At 48.6% G+C, this 15,746-nt stretch overlaps 2 protein-coding genes across 4 annotated transcripts; both read left to right on the forward strand.

Annotated features, from left to right (window-relative positions):
- Positions 1–390: 390 nt before the first annotated feature.
- On the forward strand, positions 391–5,425 carry LOC123150081 (probable sulfate transporter 3.4). The gene is made up of 7 exons (XM_044569875.1): positions 391–1,014; positions 1,193–1,241; positions 1,328–1,773; positions 3,641–3,748; positions 3,866–3,982; positions 4,080–4,770; positions 4,874–5,425. Exons 1-7 carry the CDS (start codon positions 631–633, stop codon positions 5,086–5,088), a joined length of 2,010 nt encoding a protein of 669 aa, XP_044425810.1. The 5' UTR covers positions 391–630; the 3' UTR covers positions 5,089–5,425.
- A 1,749-nt stretch (positions 5,426–7,174) lies between these two features.
- On the forward strand, positions 7,175–11,038 carry LOC123148197 (pre-mRNA splicing factor SR-like 1). 3 transcript variants are annotated; one of them, XR_006473685.1, is made up of 5 exons: positions 7,175–7,345; positions 7,621–7,928; positions 8,049–8,129; positions 8,784–8,855; positions 10,021–10,235. XR_006473685.1 is itself a non-coding variant. In XM_044567559.1 (5 exons), exons 2-5 carry the CDS (start codon positions 7,637–7,639, stop codon positions 10,762–10,764), a joined length of 1,185 nt encoding a protein of 394 aa, XP_044423494.1. In that variant the 5' UTR covers positions 7,176–7,345; positions 7,621–7,636; the 3' UTR covers positions 10,765–11,038. The 3 variants fall into 3 exon arrangements, 2 of the variants coding, with proteins under 2 accessions (XP_044423495.1, XP_044423494.1); XM_044567559.1 differs by having other exon boundaries at positions 7,176–7,345; positions 7,621–7,924; positions 10,021–11,038; XM_044567560.1 differs by lacking the exon at positions 10,021–10,235 and having other exon boundaries at positions 8,784–9,091.
- The last annotated feature ends 4,708 nt before the right edge of the window (positions 11,039–15,746 follow it).

The following is a 15,746-nucleotide window of genomic DNA, read 5'->3' on the forward strand; positions in this document are numbered from 1 at the left end:
CCCTGTTATTCAAGACCGTTTACTGATATTCGAGCAGAAACATAAATGAGCAGTGCCAATTAATCCGGCCTTAATTCCTTATTTATTATGTATATCCAAACAAAAAAGCAAAAATGTGTACTAGGTAGAATACGTAGTAGAGTACGTTTTTGGTGCAGGTATAATTCGGTTTTGATTCCAGCACCTTTGTACGCCAATTAATACGGTATAATCCGAACGGCCGGTGATTTTTCCAGTGTGTTTCCTGCGGGTAAAAGGCTCGGACGTGGGTGGCTAATTACAGCACCCAGTAAATAGTGACCGGAGAGGGCCCCACCCAAATTAACCCAACCCTGCCCTACCACCCCGCACCACGCCGGAGGCGGACGCAGAGGCAGAGGCAGAGGCGGAGTCGCCTTCCTAATCCGCGTCGAGGTGGGAGGAAATCCTCGGCTTCTCCCGCGCTTTCGCCCCCCGCCCCGCCCGGCGCCTATAAAACCCGGCCATCCTCCGACGACGAATCCATCGAGCAACACCAGCAGCAACAACAACAATCTCAATCCTCTGCTTTAGCCGTCGACCTCATCCTCCTCCCCTGCGCCGGCGGTTGCAGGGAGAGGGCAGGGGATTCACCCTAGCGTGCGCCCAGCCATGGTGGTGAACAACAAGGTTGAGACCCTGGCGTTCGACCTGGAGGCGGGGCACGGGCCCGGGGCGAAGGCGGTGGCGGATTCGGGGGCGCGTCAGCAGCAGCAGCGGCAGGCGGCGCCGGCGGGGATGGTGCAGGTGGAGCTGCACAAGGTGTCGGCGCCGGAGCAGCGGACGACGGCGCGGGCGCTGGGGCAGCGGCTGGCGGAGATCTTCTTCCCCGACGACCCCCTGCACCAGTTCAAGAACCAGTCGCTCGCCCGGAAGCTGGTGCTCGCGCTGCAGTACTTCTTCCCCATCTTCCACTGGGGCTCCAACTACAGCCTCCGCCTCCTCCGCTCCGACGCCGTCGCCGGCCTCACCATTGCCAGCCTCGCCATCCCACAGGTAATTATTCCATCCATTGATTTCTCTGCCTGTCGCCACGCCAGACCACCTTCAATTCGCCGCCCCATTTTTAGTACCTTCCCGTTCTGGTCCATGGCCAAATATACGTGGCCACCAGCGGCAAGTTTCCTCGGTCGACATTAATTTCTTTCCTTCTCCTCCATGGCGCGACGCGCAGGGCATCAGCTACGCCAAGCTCGCCAACCTGCCGCCCATCATCGGCCTATGTGAGCCTCCCACGCCTCTGCTCCATAACTCTGTCATTCATGGCAGGAAATTAATGGGTGATTGACGAGATTGTTGGCACATGCAGATTCGAGCTTCGTGCCGCCGTTGATCTACGCGCTGCTGGGGAGCTCGCGGGACCTGGCGGTGGGGCCTGTATCCATCGCGTCGCTGGTGATGGGGTCCATGCTCCGGGAGGCGGTGGCGCCGGAGCAGCAGCCCATCCTGTACCTGCAGCTGGCCTTCACCGCCACCTTCTTCGCCGGCGTCTTCCAGGCCTCGCTGGGCTTCCTCCGCCTCGGGTTCATCGTCGACTTCCTCTCCAAGGCCACGCTCACCGGGTTCATGGGCGGCGCCGCCGTCATCGTGTCCCTGCAGCAGCTCAAGGGCCTCCTCGGCATCGTCCACTTCACCACCCACATGGGCTTCGTCGACGTCATGGCCTCCGTCGTCCGCCGCCACAGCGAGTGGCAGTGGCAGACCATCGTCATGGGCGTCGCCTTCCTCGCCATCCTCCTCGGCACACGCCAAATCGTAAGTTACCCACCACCTATGCTCTGCCTCTGTCTCTGTCTAGCTCATAGCACAATGTTTAGCTCCAATTCAATTTAGCCATATTTAGTTTCAATTGCACCAATACAATTACTAATGGGGTGATTCCATATTATTACATTAACCATATCTAGTTTCAGTTTTACTAACCATGGAAATGATTAGGATTAGTATGCATATATGCATCCCTTTTCTTTTGTTTCTTGAAAATTAGAAAAGGAAAAAAGAAAAGGCGGGTTTAGTGATCATTTGTCGATTAGTCGGCTAATGGTTTCTAGAATTATTTGACCATGGGCATGGACAGGCAGCAACTAGGAAAGGTAGAATTTGCAAAAAGGGGAGGTGGTGATTAAACCCATAAAAGTGGGGCAGTACAATGGAGGGACCCAAAGGGTGCTTCCCACTAACAAGGAATTTCGCTCCACTCAAACATAGCTAATGGCTAACAATTAGTGGCAGGGTGATCTTAAGCACCTAGCTCCTGTTTGTTGGGACCTGACAATGCTCGGATATTTATCTTTCTGAAAGAAAAAACATTCTTATTTCAACCTGACTTCACAACAATAAACGAATCCCTTACTTTTCTTTAGTTTGTTTCCTCGCAACAACATTCGACGGTATCTGAAGTACACCCAAAATGAGTATATCATCATAAGACAGAAATGTCCTGTAATTAATTAGAGAGCATGGCTAATATCTTGGTCTAATCAGTTAGAACTTTTTAAACTATTTTATAGCTTGTCTATGCAAATACTAGTAGTTTAGACTGCCCTAACAAGTGCTTTAGTCTTGCTTGGCTTAACTGAAGAGTTGGTGTGATCAGAAAAGTCTAGTTCCTCCCTATGGGAGGCCTAATCTTCCAAGATATCTGAATGAAAATAGACTGAAACATGGTGCCAAAAAGTACCTGTTGCCACTTGAGCACATGCACTTTGAAGATTGTATATATATGATTGCTAAAGGCAGTTCAAATTAGTATAGTTTTCTTCATTCAAACAATTAGTGCTATCTACGTCCCTTTCTCCTTAGCAAAAGTGTCACTGTTTTCTTCAGCAAAAAAAGGAGAGATACTAGAAACATTCAGTCATACCAAACATAAATGTTTTGAAGCCAAACCTAACCTGTCTTAGCAGTTTCAGTTTGGCCATGCACATACAGCTGCCATGTTCATAGCTTGCCTTAGTTTTCATAAACTCTGCTAGACCAAACGCATCAATCAGTTTGTAGTAAGACGTGTGTCATTGTGTGTGGGCTTAGTTAGAATCTATTCTGTAATGGCCGGTGACCCATTGCAGCCTGCCTCCTTTTCCCTTTTTGGGAGAATGTATCGAATTTGGTCTCTGATGTGTCACCTGTTAAGCTAGTTGGTCACAATCTTTCCTCATTTCCATGACATTTTTCTCTGTCAAATCTGGAGATGATGATTGACAAACACCCCACACGAACCCATGAGGACGCGTCGCGCGATCCTCCTTGACAAGTGGGCCATCGCCAGTTCGCTCGCGTGATGGTTTTCTGTTTGCAGCAGAGTTGGTTAAGACTGGTGATGGTTCAGCACTTGACATAATTGCACATGTTGATCTTGAGAAGATGGGTTACTTGACAGCTTAATTTCCACCTCAAAATTGCCAATGTGTGATAAAAAAAACTAGTGAATTTATTTATGAGGCAAACATCTACCACACATTTTTTTTCAGTTAGCCTGACAGGCAATTTGTTTTCAAGATAATTTAAGTGTGCTGACAGGCAATTTGTTTTCTCTGGCTCTGTTTCTTGGTGAAAATAATTCAGCAATAGCAAGCAGATGTACTGATCAAACACACATATTTACTCCTTTTTCCTTCTGCAGAGCGCTCGGAATCCACGGCTTTTCTGGGTGTCGGCGGCGGCTCCCCTGACGTCGGTGATTGCCTCCACCGTCATCTCCTACCTCTGCAGAGGCCACGGCATCAGCATCGTAAGCACACCAATTCCTTCAGTAACATATCCGAACATGTTGCACGCATGGAAAATCGAAGAAACATTCATAACCTGTCTCTGATCAATCTGCAAAAATGTCGTCTTTGTCGCGCAGATCGGCGACCTCCCGAGGGGAGTGAACCCTCCATCCATGAACATGCTCGTCTTCAGCGGCTCCTACGTCGCCCTGGCCGTCAAGACCGGGATCATGACCGGCATCCTGTCCCTCACCGTAAGACCAATTAATCAATCTCTTGTTTTATTAATCTGAACAAATTTTTGTTGCGGCATTTAGATCTGATGGTGGATTTTGTTGTTGAATGTTGCAGGAGGGGATCGCGGTGGGCCGGACGTTCGCGTCGATCAACAACTACAACGTGGACGGGAACAAGGAGATGATGGCGATCGGGGTGATGAACATGGCGGGGTCCTGCGCCTCCTGCTACGTCACCACGGGCTCCTTCTCCCGCTCCGCCGTCAACTACAGCGCCGGGTGCCGGACGGCGGTGTCGAACATCGTCATGGCCTCCGCCGTCCTGGTGACGCTGCTCTTCCTGATGCCGCTGTTCCACTACACCCCGAACGTGATCCTGTCGGCCATCATCATCACCGCCGTGGCCGGGCTGATCGACGTCCGCGGCGCCGCCAAGCTGTGGAAGGTGGACAAGCTGGACTTCTGCGCGTGCGTGTCCGCCTTCCTCGGCGTGCTCCTCGTGTCCGTCCAGGTCGGGCTGTCGATCGCCGTGGGCATCTCGCTGTTCAAGATCCTGCTGCAGGTGACCCGGCCCAACACCGTCGTCATGGGGCTGGTCCCCGGCACGCAGAGCTACCGCAGCATGGCGCAGTACCGCGAGGCCGTGCGCGTGCCGCCGTTCCTCGTCGTCGGCGTCGAGTCGGCCATCTACTTCGCCAACTCCACCTACCTGGTGGAGCGGATCATGCGGTACCTCCGAGAGGAGGAGGAGCGCGCCGCCAAGGCCAACCTCTGCGGCGTCCGCTGCATCGTCCTCGACATGAGCGGTGAGTCCGACCGTCAGTGCAAACTAAATTAAAAGATCGCCATTGTTCTTGACATCCAAGTTCCAAGCTCGATTCACTGACGAACAAAGTTGATTGATTGCAGCGGTGACGGCGATCGACACGAGCGGGCTGGACGCGCTGGCGGAGATGAAGCGGGTGCTGGACAAGCGGGGCATCGACCTGGTGCTGGCGAACCCGGTGGGGTCGGTGACGGAGAGGATGTACAACTCGGTGGTGGGGGACACGTTCGGGTCGGACCGCATCTTCTTCAGCGTCGCCGAGGCCGTCGCGGCGGCGCCGTACAAGGCGCAGCCCTGACACCGCCATAGACCAGCAAGCAGTAGGGTGCATAGATGAAGAAGAAGGAGAAGAAGAGGATTAAGAAGAAGAAGAATTAATCAGGATGCAGATCAGTGTGTGGTGTGCTTGATGAAAGTTAATCAGGATGCAGAGTGTGGTTAGGGTAATTACTTAAGGCCGGAATAACGGCGGTGCTGATCTCTCATCTCTTCACTCCCGTGGAGAAGAGGTTTTTGTTTCTTGGATGAAGAAAATGTACCCCTAATCAGCATGCGCGCGGTTGTTGTTGTAGAAGGAGAAGAAGATGTAAGGTGATGCAGATGTAATCAATGGAAGTTGGTTAAATTTCGTAGTCCATCATGTCCAGCTCATTCTTACCGCTTGTTTGGTTGGGAGGGGACGGTAAATCCCCCGCGAGTCAAAATCCCCCTCAATCCACTCCAATCCTCTTCAACAGAGGTTTAATCGAACAAGCCCGGAACGAATTCCAGCATGATGACCTCATAGAGTTGCAATGGTCATGTGATGACCTCATAGAGTTGCAATGGTCATGTATAACCTTGTCAACGTCGCCGAATATCAAATTGTCGGGGCAGCAGGCCGACAAGGACTTACTAGGTCTCCGAGAACATGTCTAGTCCTTTTTCAAAAAAAGTTGATTGCTAATTGTCCCGTTTTCAACTTCACACACGACCTCTCAGTATCATAGATGGCGAAGATCTGTGGTTGGAAGAGGACTGGGGAAGGAAGCAAAAGGTGACTGATGACCGATAAGGACATGAGTGCATGACCCCCTCCCCCCAGCCCACTCCACCCAACCACACACACAAGTGTGCATGGTCTTGAGTCGAGGGTTGGCAACTCAGCTTGACTTCTATGGCAAGAGCGATGATGAGATTGGTTTGGGAGGAGGGTGGGTAATGAGAGAGTGCTAGTCAACATTGATGCCAGAGGATGAAGATGGCGCGCGGGGGGGGGGGGGGGGGGGGGGGGGGGGGGGGGGGGGGGGGGGTTAAGTTGTTAACAGGTAGGGCAGTGGAGACGTTGTGGGACTCATGGAGAAAAGTTTATACTACCTCCGTTTGGGTTTATAAGTTCCTTTGTATTTTGTGTTAAATATTGACTAGAGATTTAGCTAACAAAATATTAATGCATGTCACCAAAAATATTGTCGTTGGATTCATATTTGAACATAGTTTTTAATTATATTCCTACAAAAACAAATTATATTATTTTTATAACATGCATTAATATTTTGTTAGTTAAATTTAAGGTCACGATATGGCACAGAATGCAAAAGGGACTAATAAACCAGGACAGAGGTAGTAGGGATGAAGAACATTGAGACAAAGGGGCACATGTGTTTACATGTGATAGTTCCAGCCTTGCGTCACGAGTATCTTCCTTTTCTTCTTCCCGGCTTCATTTTAGGAGCAAAGCTCGTTTCCCTTCATTTTCCGCAACAATCACACTGTTTCTCTATTTCGAAAATGATAACCATCGAGTGTTCGTTGGGAATGTTCTCGCTGCGAACTTGTTGGTTGACGTTCGATTCCCTTGCACGAAGCGGATGCAAAGTTGTTCAAGTTTTAATTTGGTTCATGATTTGTAATGGTCAATGATTTCTCAAATCAATCCGCAACAACCAGCTTATAAAAATACATCAGTCTCGCACCTTCTCATCACCTGACAAAAAATAAATGCCAGCATGTGACACTACAGCTCCAACATAATGCATGTGGTCACCACTGCAAGAAATTTCCCATCATACGTGTGGGTTAAATTTTTTTAAGCCTCTCTCTCCTTTTTGTTTATATAAGGGGAAAGCCTCTCTCTCCTCGCACAAAGAAAAAAAACATGTCTTGGGCTGTTTCGCAGAGAATAAATAAACATGTCTTGGGCCAGGACATCACACATTGCGTCGTGACCATCCTGGGCCTCTACCTTGGGCCCATCTCTATCCAGAACAACCCGGGCCTGGCGTGAGAGCGACAGGGCCGTTGACTGCAAGAACGGACGGCTGAGATACGGCCGCGGCTCTGCTCAGTCGGTAGACGGGTAGAGCCGTCCCTCCCCCTCGCCGCTAACCCCAGCCAGCCACCCAGCCACGAGCTCCCCCCCCTCCTCCCTCCCCTCCCTTCTCCTCCCCCACCAAATCCCCAATCCGCCACGGTCTCGCCGGCGCCCCGCCTCCACCGCGCCGCCGCCGCCTCGGCCTCCCCGGCGCGCCCGCGCCTCCGCTCCGCCCGCCTCCTCCCCGGCCGGAACCAAACAGGTAACCCCCGATTCCACCGCGGAAGTCTGGATCTTGACGCGACGGAGAGGAAAAAACGAATCTTTCTAGCGCTTCCTTCTCCCCTATCGCCGCTACCCGGCAGAAAACTCCGTTCCCGGAGTAGAGATTCTCGATCTCCAGTCGACACAGCGCCTGTTCTTAGAGGGAATCGCGTAGCCCTACTGCCCCCCCCCCCCCCCCCCCCCCCCCCCCCCCCCCCCTGCGGTGTAACCTAGCAGTCCTGGGCTGAGTCTGTGTGGTGTTTGGTTTCGCAGAGGAGGGTCCGGGAGGATGGAGCTGCAGACGTCGGGCCGGCCCATCGAGGTGCTCATGGAGAAGGTGCTGTCGATGAACATCGTCTCCTCGGACTACTTCAAGGAGCTCTACAAGATCAAGACTTACCACGAGGTCATCGACGAGATCTACAACCAGGTGGACCACGTCGAGCCCTGGATGACGGGCAACTGCCGCGGCCCCTCCACCGCCTTCTGCCTCCTCTACAAGCTCTTCACCATGAAGCTCACCGTCAACCAGATGCACGGCCTGCTCAAGCACCCGGACTCCCCCTACATCAGAGCTGTAAGTAAGGAATTATCCATCTTTTCTTGCCCGCTTTCCTAACGTTTATTTATCTTTCTGCTCTTTATGATTGTATGTCTGATTTTATTTAGCTCTCATGGAATATAGTTACTTTTTGCAACAGATTGGGTTCCTGTACCTGCGCTATGCTGCGGACCCAAAGACCTTATGGACCTGGTATGAGCCCTACATTCAAGATGATGAGGTACTGTGTCGTCTGTGTTCGCTCTCCGCCTCTTTTGCGTTTGTTTCACCATAAATTAAGCAGCAATAGGCCAAGCTCTAGTTCCGATGACATGTTTTTGTTTATGTTGAAGTAAGTTTCAGACCTCAGTGTTGCTTTCAACAAAGTGTTGTGTTAACATGTGTAACATAAACAACGATCTTCTGTTTTTATGATGTGGCTGCTGTTTTTAAGAATAACGCTTGTGCAAACCTGAAGTGACTAGTAAACATATATTGCAAATGAAAGTTGGCACAACATATGGTTCTTCTGTTATCATCCATCGTGGACCAAGTAAAGGAGTTTATCTATGAATGAAATAAAGAAAAGCCCAAACAGTGAGCTGATGGAAGTGTGTGATCAGAAAGGTTTTTGCCAGATGGATAGTTCTCTGAATCAACCATGCCTGTACTAGAGAATAGAGATTACTTGCACTTATTAGTTGTTTCTTTATGACATAACGATCTGCACATGTATGAGCCTAATGCTTATCTGTGTGGATCAATGCGTGCAAATAGTTTGCCATGCCTGTTCTTCACATTTATGATTTTTTCTGATAAAATGGTTAATAATCCTTTTGCAGTTCTTTTGTAATGAACCATAGCTCACCTCTACATAATATGTGTTCTCTTTCAGGAGTTTTCCCCTGGATCCAATGGTAAAATGACAACTATGGGCGTTTATGTGCGTGATGTTATCCTTGGTCAGGTATATCTCTTAAACTATGCCCCCATTTTTTCCATTTGACTTAACTTTACTATAGAGCTGCTATTACAGTTTTCTATAGTTACCCAAGCACATCTGAGGACATACATGATTAACATACTATTTTCTGAGCCTAAGTGCAAATATCTGTTTGTTGAATCTCACCTGTTGATTTGGCATACTGAGCGGAAATTTCAATTGTGGAGTTGCTTTAAGAGGAGACATCTCTTCCACCAGTAACCACTTTGTAAAGGTTTGTCATGATATGTTACTCGAATGTTCTTTTCACTTTTGGCACTAGTGTTCCATATTTTCAACTGGTTGAAGTATTCATTGCACATAAAAATGATGTGTGCTTTTGAGATGCTTTACTCTGTTTCAGGCTATATGTCCTGTATTGTTTCTTTCTTGGCTTGAGATGCTATTGTTTCCCTTTCTGTCCATGCTTTATGCTTTGGAAAAGATCTATGGGCATATTTACCAAGAGAATCAAGTCCATTCCCATATAGAAAAAGGAGGTCCAGTGTGTAAGAATCTTATAACTGGAAGCTTTTGAACTTTGTTTTAGGATGCCTAAGTTCATGTAAAAAACTCTTGACTGGTTGGCTCCCACATTCATTCAGTCAGGATTCTGTGATATTTTGGTATAATGGATAGCATGTCCAATAGTTTATAGATCTTATTGCGTATGCAAGCTAGAAGGAAATTATTGCCATATTGAGTTGCTAGTGTTTTGGTTGAGTTAAGACAGTTGGTAAACTCCTTGGTTTGATCAGCTGTTACTGTTTGGTGGGTGAGTCCTTTGATTCTTACAGTCTAGCTGATACAGCAATGGATATCTGTCTCAGTTGGCACGAAGCACTAGCAGTCATTTGACTTGTTCTTATTTTGGCCACAAAAAAAACACTTAAGTTTTTTTTTTGTCACGGTTTGCCACAATAACTGAGAACACCTCAGCCCTAGCCTAGACGCTCGTATGCCAAATACAACAGAACAAATTAACCTCATAATCATACTCTGTTACCACTCTATGTTTCTTGACAAGTTATATGTTATCGTATCCGTCTAGTATTTCCTTTCCAGGCCATTATTCGAGTAGCTTGAAATGAAAAATAGCATTCACACGTTTGGTAAACTAAATTTCCTTGTCGTTTATTGTTTCTTGCAGTACTACTTCGACAGTCTTCTTCCACGAGTGCCTCTCCTAATTCTGCGACAGGTTACTGCCCATCTTGAGAAAATGAAGCTCCCAACAAAGCAGTCAGGGATAACTGGGGATTCTAGCCGCCTTGGTTCAGATGATACTGCCCGGCGGCCTCCTTCAGTGAAGGCTTCTCTGTCGGTCTCTTTTGGTCAGCGTGCTCCACACCGTGCATCCACAAGGGATTCATCCCCAGTCCGAAAGACATTGCCATCTGTACGAGAAAGGGAAAGGAGTCATGATGGCGGTCATGCCAAATCTCCACCCAGGAAGCACCGAAGTCAGAGTCGTGAGCGCAGCCGTGACATTGAGAGGGACCGTTCAGATCGCGATCGTGGTAGGTACAAGGATAGGGAGCATGGTCGGCACAGCCGTGATAACAGAGACCGTGACTACCGCCGCTCGAGCTATTCTGATAGGGATGTCGAGAGGCGGGGCCATGAAAGGAGGGATAGGGACTCCGGCAGAAATGGGCGTTCGAGTGGCCGCAGAAGCAGGAGCAGGAGCAGGAGTCCAAGCCGTGGCAGAACCAACGGGGACAGCCATCGCTCCAGTCCGTTTGGTAAAGCGCCGGAGCCATCCAACCTGGCGAAGCTGAAGGATCTGTACGGTGACGCCACAAACACAAAGGACGACGCCGGCGATGATAGAGCCCGCAGGGATTCCGGAACTGAAGAGGTGATCAGATTGGGAGGCGCCAGGTGGAGGTGACTGCCAGAAGCCGAAAACCATGGGGATTCTATTCTGGTTGTACTAGCATTGCTATACACTGCGGGCGATGCGCAGCAGCAGTCAATGGGTTTCGTCTCCCCTGCGATCTCTGCCTTCCCTAGGGAAAAGTGCCTCCGACTAGGGTGTACAACGCAAAATCTGTTGACCGGCTAAGCAATTTAGTGGTGATTCAAGATAAATTGTTCACTTTGGATAGCCATGTTCTGTATCTGATATATGATTTATGTGTTGAGCTCAAACAAACATTTGCTTCTTTGCTTGTCTTGTCTGTGACTGAAATGCAGCGCCCGTACAGTCGATGTGTTAGACAGGTACAGCGCAATGAAAACAAACTGGTTTTTTCTTTAGCACCGGTCTTTTGTGTGGCACAGATGCTTAACTAGGCACCTCTGCTATAGAAATAACTACTCCTTCCGTTTCATAATATAAAAGTGCTTTTTACACTACACTAGTATAAAAAGCAATGTCTCATAATATAAAAGCGCTTTTTACACTACACTAGTATAAAAAGCGCTCTTATATTATGGGACAGAGGGAGTAGCGTTTAAGCACAGTATGTTTCATTTTTACAAGCACCATTCTATGTATGCCTTGCATACTCCCTTCGTCCCACAACATAAAATGTTTTCTGAAGCTATGTTAGCTTAAAAAACATCTTACAATATAAAATGTTTTCTGAAGCTATGTTAGCTTAAAAAACATCTTATATTACGTGTCATAGGAGTGCCTTGGTACTTGCGTGTTTTAAATGAAAAAATGGGTAGGAAATTACCTAATTTATACATTAAACGACAAAAAATGGCCTTGTATAAATAAAAGAGGCATGATAAATGCCTGGCGCTTATATATCCTTGATAATTGTTGCCAACCTCCTCAATTGTAAAGTAGGAAAGTTCCCTCTAACTTACCTTGGCCTCCTTATCTCTGACCGCAAGCTTCGCATCACCGACTGGGAACCTCTTTGTGCTACGGTTAGCAAGAGGGTTGGGCCGTGGCGTGGCAAGTTTATGTCATCGGGTGCTAGACTTACGCTTAAGGATTCTAGCTTATCGTCGCTCCTGATGTTCACGATGGGCCTTTTTCTTTTGGCTAACGGTGTGCATGCCAAGTTGGACACTCCCTACTCCAAGTTCTTTTGGAAAGGAGCTGGAGTAAAGCGCAAATACCACTTGATCAAATGGGCGGCAATATGCAGGCCCAAAAAGTTTGGGAGCTTGGGCATTACTAACACTAAAACTAAAAGTTTGGTAAGGAGTGCTATGTACATAGTTTTAGTTTTGTACATAGCCCTCCTTACCAAATGGATCTGGAAGCTCTCCGAAAATGTGTCGGACTTTGGGCAGAGCTTCTCAAGGCAAAATATTTTCCCAACGTATCCCTTTTTGAAGCCACGAGTAGGGGCTCGTTTTTTTGGAATGCAATCCCAAAAAATAAAACTTGCCTTTCCCTTGGGCGCACGTTTTTCCCTGGACAATGGTAGGTATGTTCGTTTCTGGCTTGATAGCTGATGTGGGGATTCACCTTTATGGCAGGAGTACCGTAGCCTCCTCTTTCCCATTGTTATTGCCAGTGAGATGAGACACCTATGGAAAGTTGCGGTCCCGCTTAAAGTAAAAACCTTTCTTTAGCAATTGTTTCACAATCGTTTGCCTACTTCCGATAAAATTGCCAAGCGAAATGGACCCTCAATCGGTCATTGTACTATCTGTGCAGTGATGGAAGACGCGAACCACGCGTTTTTCTGTTGTGCTATAGTCATATTTGCATGGAGTGTCGTCCGTGAAGCTTCTAGACTAGACAAGAATCCTCGGTCCTCTTGGACTTGGTCCAACTCCTTTCTCCCTTTCCTTTTTTTTGAGCATCAGTACAGACACAAGCGCTCATATACACGCGCATACACTCACCCCTATGAACGCACACACACCCTACCCCTATGAGCACCTCCGAGAGACTGAGCTGGCATATCATCTTGAAATTTACGAAGTCATCGTAGGCGCCTCGTCGTCGACGGGAACGTCTCCTCCCACTGAAAGCGCATCGCCAGAAATCCTGAAATAAATCCAGGAGTAATGCGAGCATCAGGATTTAAACCCTGGTGGGTTGGGAATACCACTGCCACCTAACCAACTCAACCACAGGTTGATTCGCCCTTTCTCCCCTTCCTGGGGGGTGGAAATCGTGTTATGTGGATGTGCGTAGGGGCGCTTTTTTTTGTATTTGTGGAATATTCGTAACAAGTTTAGTATTGAAGCTGTTTTCCCTTTGCACCCGGCTAACTGCCCATTCCAAACTAATCTCTATATGCAGCAGCGGCGGCCGCTGGGGAAGGCAAGAGACAGTGAGCAGACGGAGATGGCGACCGGCAAACTTCGTCAGGTTTACACCATGGCTAGGTCGACCATCGAAGCTTAGGGAAGCTCTTTTATTTTGGATTCCGCTATGAGGCTGCGTGCTCTTCGAGGTCTGATGCCTCTCGCTTTGTTACCTCAGTCTGTTTGTGACTTATGACTACGCTGGTTCTGTTAGTATGTTGGATCTTGGATGCAGTCGTTCTAAAAAATTTTACTAGTGTAGTCGACGAGTGAAGTTTGGCCGCCAATAGGAGACATCCATCTCGTAGGGGAAGAAGACGAGCACGTCCCCGGGCGGGATCTTGCAAACCCCGCGGACCCTCCTGGCCGCCAGCTCGAGCATGAAGTACCACGACGGTGAGGGCCCCTCCGCTCCCGGCATCCGCACGAAGACGTAGCCGCTCCGCTTGTCTCGCCAAACCACCGCAGCTCCAGCCGCTCGCTCCACTGCCCAGCTGGCCGCCGGATGCTCTCCGGCTGGACCAGGACCTGCTTGGACCAGCCTCCGCCCTCGCGGGAGCCAGACAGCGTCCAGAGTGATATCTCCAGCCCGGTGGCGACGAGCAGTCCCGGCTGCCTCGCGTGGCCGCCGTCGGACACCAGGAGGACTTCCTCGGGTCCGCGCCCACGCAGTGCCTCGCCGCAGTGACCGTCGATCTTAGTGACGGACGCCTGGAGCGGCGCGTGTGACAACTTGAGGACGAAGTGGCACTCGACCGACCTGCACAGCCAGTGGGTGTCACCTTGGAGAACGACTGGAGGGTGCAGGAGCGCGGCATCCTGAGGGCACGGAGCTACCGCGGTCTCGGCGATGGCTTGCCACAGCCTGGCGTGCTCGGCCGGCGAGAAGGCCTGGGTCTTTAGGTGACCTGAAGACAACTCCGCGGCGAGCAGGCGGTAGCGGCGGCCGTCGCCGGTGAGCAGGACGAACGACTGGGCATTGATCCCAGGTGGCCCAAAGCAGTGGATGTAGCCCGTCATAGGGTCGAACACACAGGCGCCCGCCGGTTCAGTCTCGGGGGTGGCGTCGGAGCGGAGGGCGACGAGGCCGTGCCGCGCTGCCAGGACGGGGTGGTAGAAGTCGAAGAGGGTGGTGTACTTGGACAGAAAGGAGCGGAACGGCTCGGGGGGCGGCTCCTTGGAGCGGCCGGGGACGACGAACCGCGGGTGCTCGGCCGCCGCCGCGCGCAGGTTCTGGATGAACAGGCCGGGGACGAGGAACCGCGGGTGCTCGGCCGCCGCCGCGCGCAGGTTCTGGATGAACATGCCGCGGAACAGCGCGGGCACGAACCGGTCGGCGCCTCGGAGGCGGAGCGGGGAGAGGAAAGCCGGGTCGGCGATCTGGCGCCGAAGGGCCTTGCATGTGGCGGCGCAGCGCACGAGGGTGACGGGGTCGGAGCGCGCCGCGATCTCGAGCAGGAGGTCCGCCGGGAGGATCGAGGAAGACATTGACATGTTGGATGGTTCCATGTTGTTTTTTCTCTTTTTGAGGGACGGTTCCATAGTTGATGAGATTGGTATTGTGTATGTATGCTAGAGGACGATACATACCTCTATATCGAGCGATTAGGGCCGGCCCATTTCGGACTCCACCCAAACCTTTCTGTGTCCGGTTTTGGAAATGTTCCACGGGTTTCCACATGGTTTATTCCCGTTTTATTTTCTCTTCATTTTTTCTTTCCCTTTTTTCCAATTTCTTTTTTTCCTTTTTATGTTTTTCGGATTCCTTTTTTCCTTCTCATTCCTGTTTTATTTTCTTTCATTCTCGTTTTTTGTTTTTCAAAAGATGTTTGACAATTTAAAACATGTTCACCTTTCAAAAATGTATTCCTTTTTCATAAAATGTTCCAGTTATGTAAAATTCAGAAATTTAGAAAAGTCAGAAAGTACAACTTTATGTTCGCCTCTTACAAAAAATGTACAAAAATTCAAAAAACTTAATAATTTCAAAATTACCATAAAGTTTTGCATTTGCAAAAAAAATTCACAAATTTGAAAATTTTCGCTAATTTCAGGAAATGTTCCTGTTTTTCAAAATTTGTTCACAAATTCAAAAACAATATGTTTTATAAATTGTCCACAACTTCAGAAAATGTTCAGGCAATTTCATAAAATCTTTGCTTTTTTGAAATCTGGAAATTGTTTTTTGTTTTCTAAAAGAATTTTTGGAAATTGCATAAATTGCTCATAGTTTTGAAAAAATGTTCTCACTTCAAATGTTTGTCACAAATTCAAAATAGTTTCTAAGTATGTTCAAAAGTTTCACAAATGATTTTTTTTCAAGAGTTTCATAAATTGTTCAGAATTTTACAAAAATGTCCCCGCTTGCAAATTTTGCTCACAAATTCGAAATGTGTTCTCTTTTTAAAAAAAAATTGTTCTCAATTCAAAAAATGTTTCACATGTTTCGAAGTTATTCACAAATTCAAACATTGTCCACCTTTTTAAAAATCAAAATCGCATTTGTCAAAATTATTCGGAGTTATAAATACTTGGAATTTTCAAGAAATGTTTTTAAAGAAATAAGTAATATTCCAAACTGGCGCTGCTATTAATTCTTAAACTCTTCTCAAGACGTATTAGACGCATACCCTTACAAGCTTGTTTGGC

The sequence above is a fragment of the Triticum aestivum genome, chromosome 7A (assembly GCF_018294505.1).
Source record: "Triticum aestivum cultivar Chinese Spring chromosome 7A, IWGSC CS RefSeq v2.1, whole genome shotgun sequence".
Classification (NCBI taxonomy): domain Eukaryota; kingdom Viridiplantae; phylum Streptophyta; class Magnoliopsida; order Poales; family Poaceae; genus Triticum; species Triticum aestivum.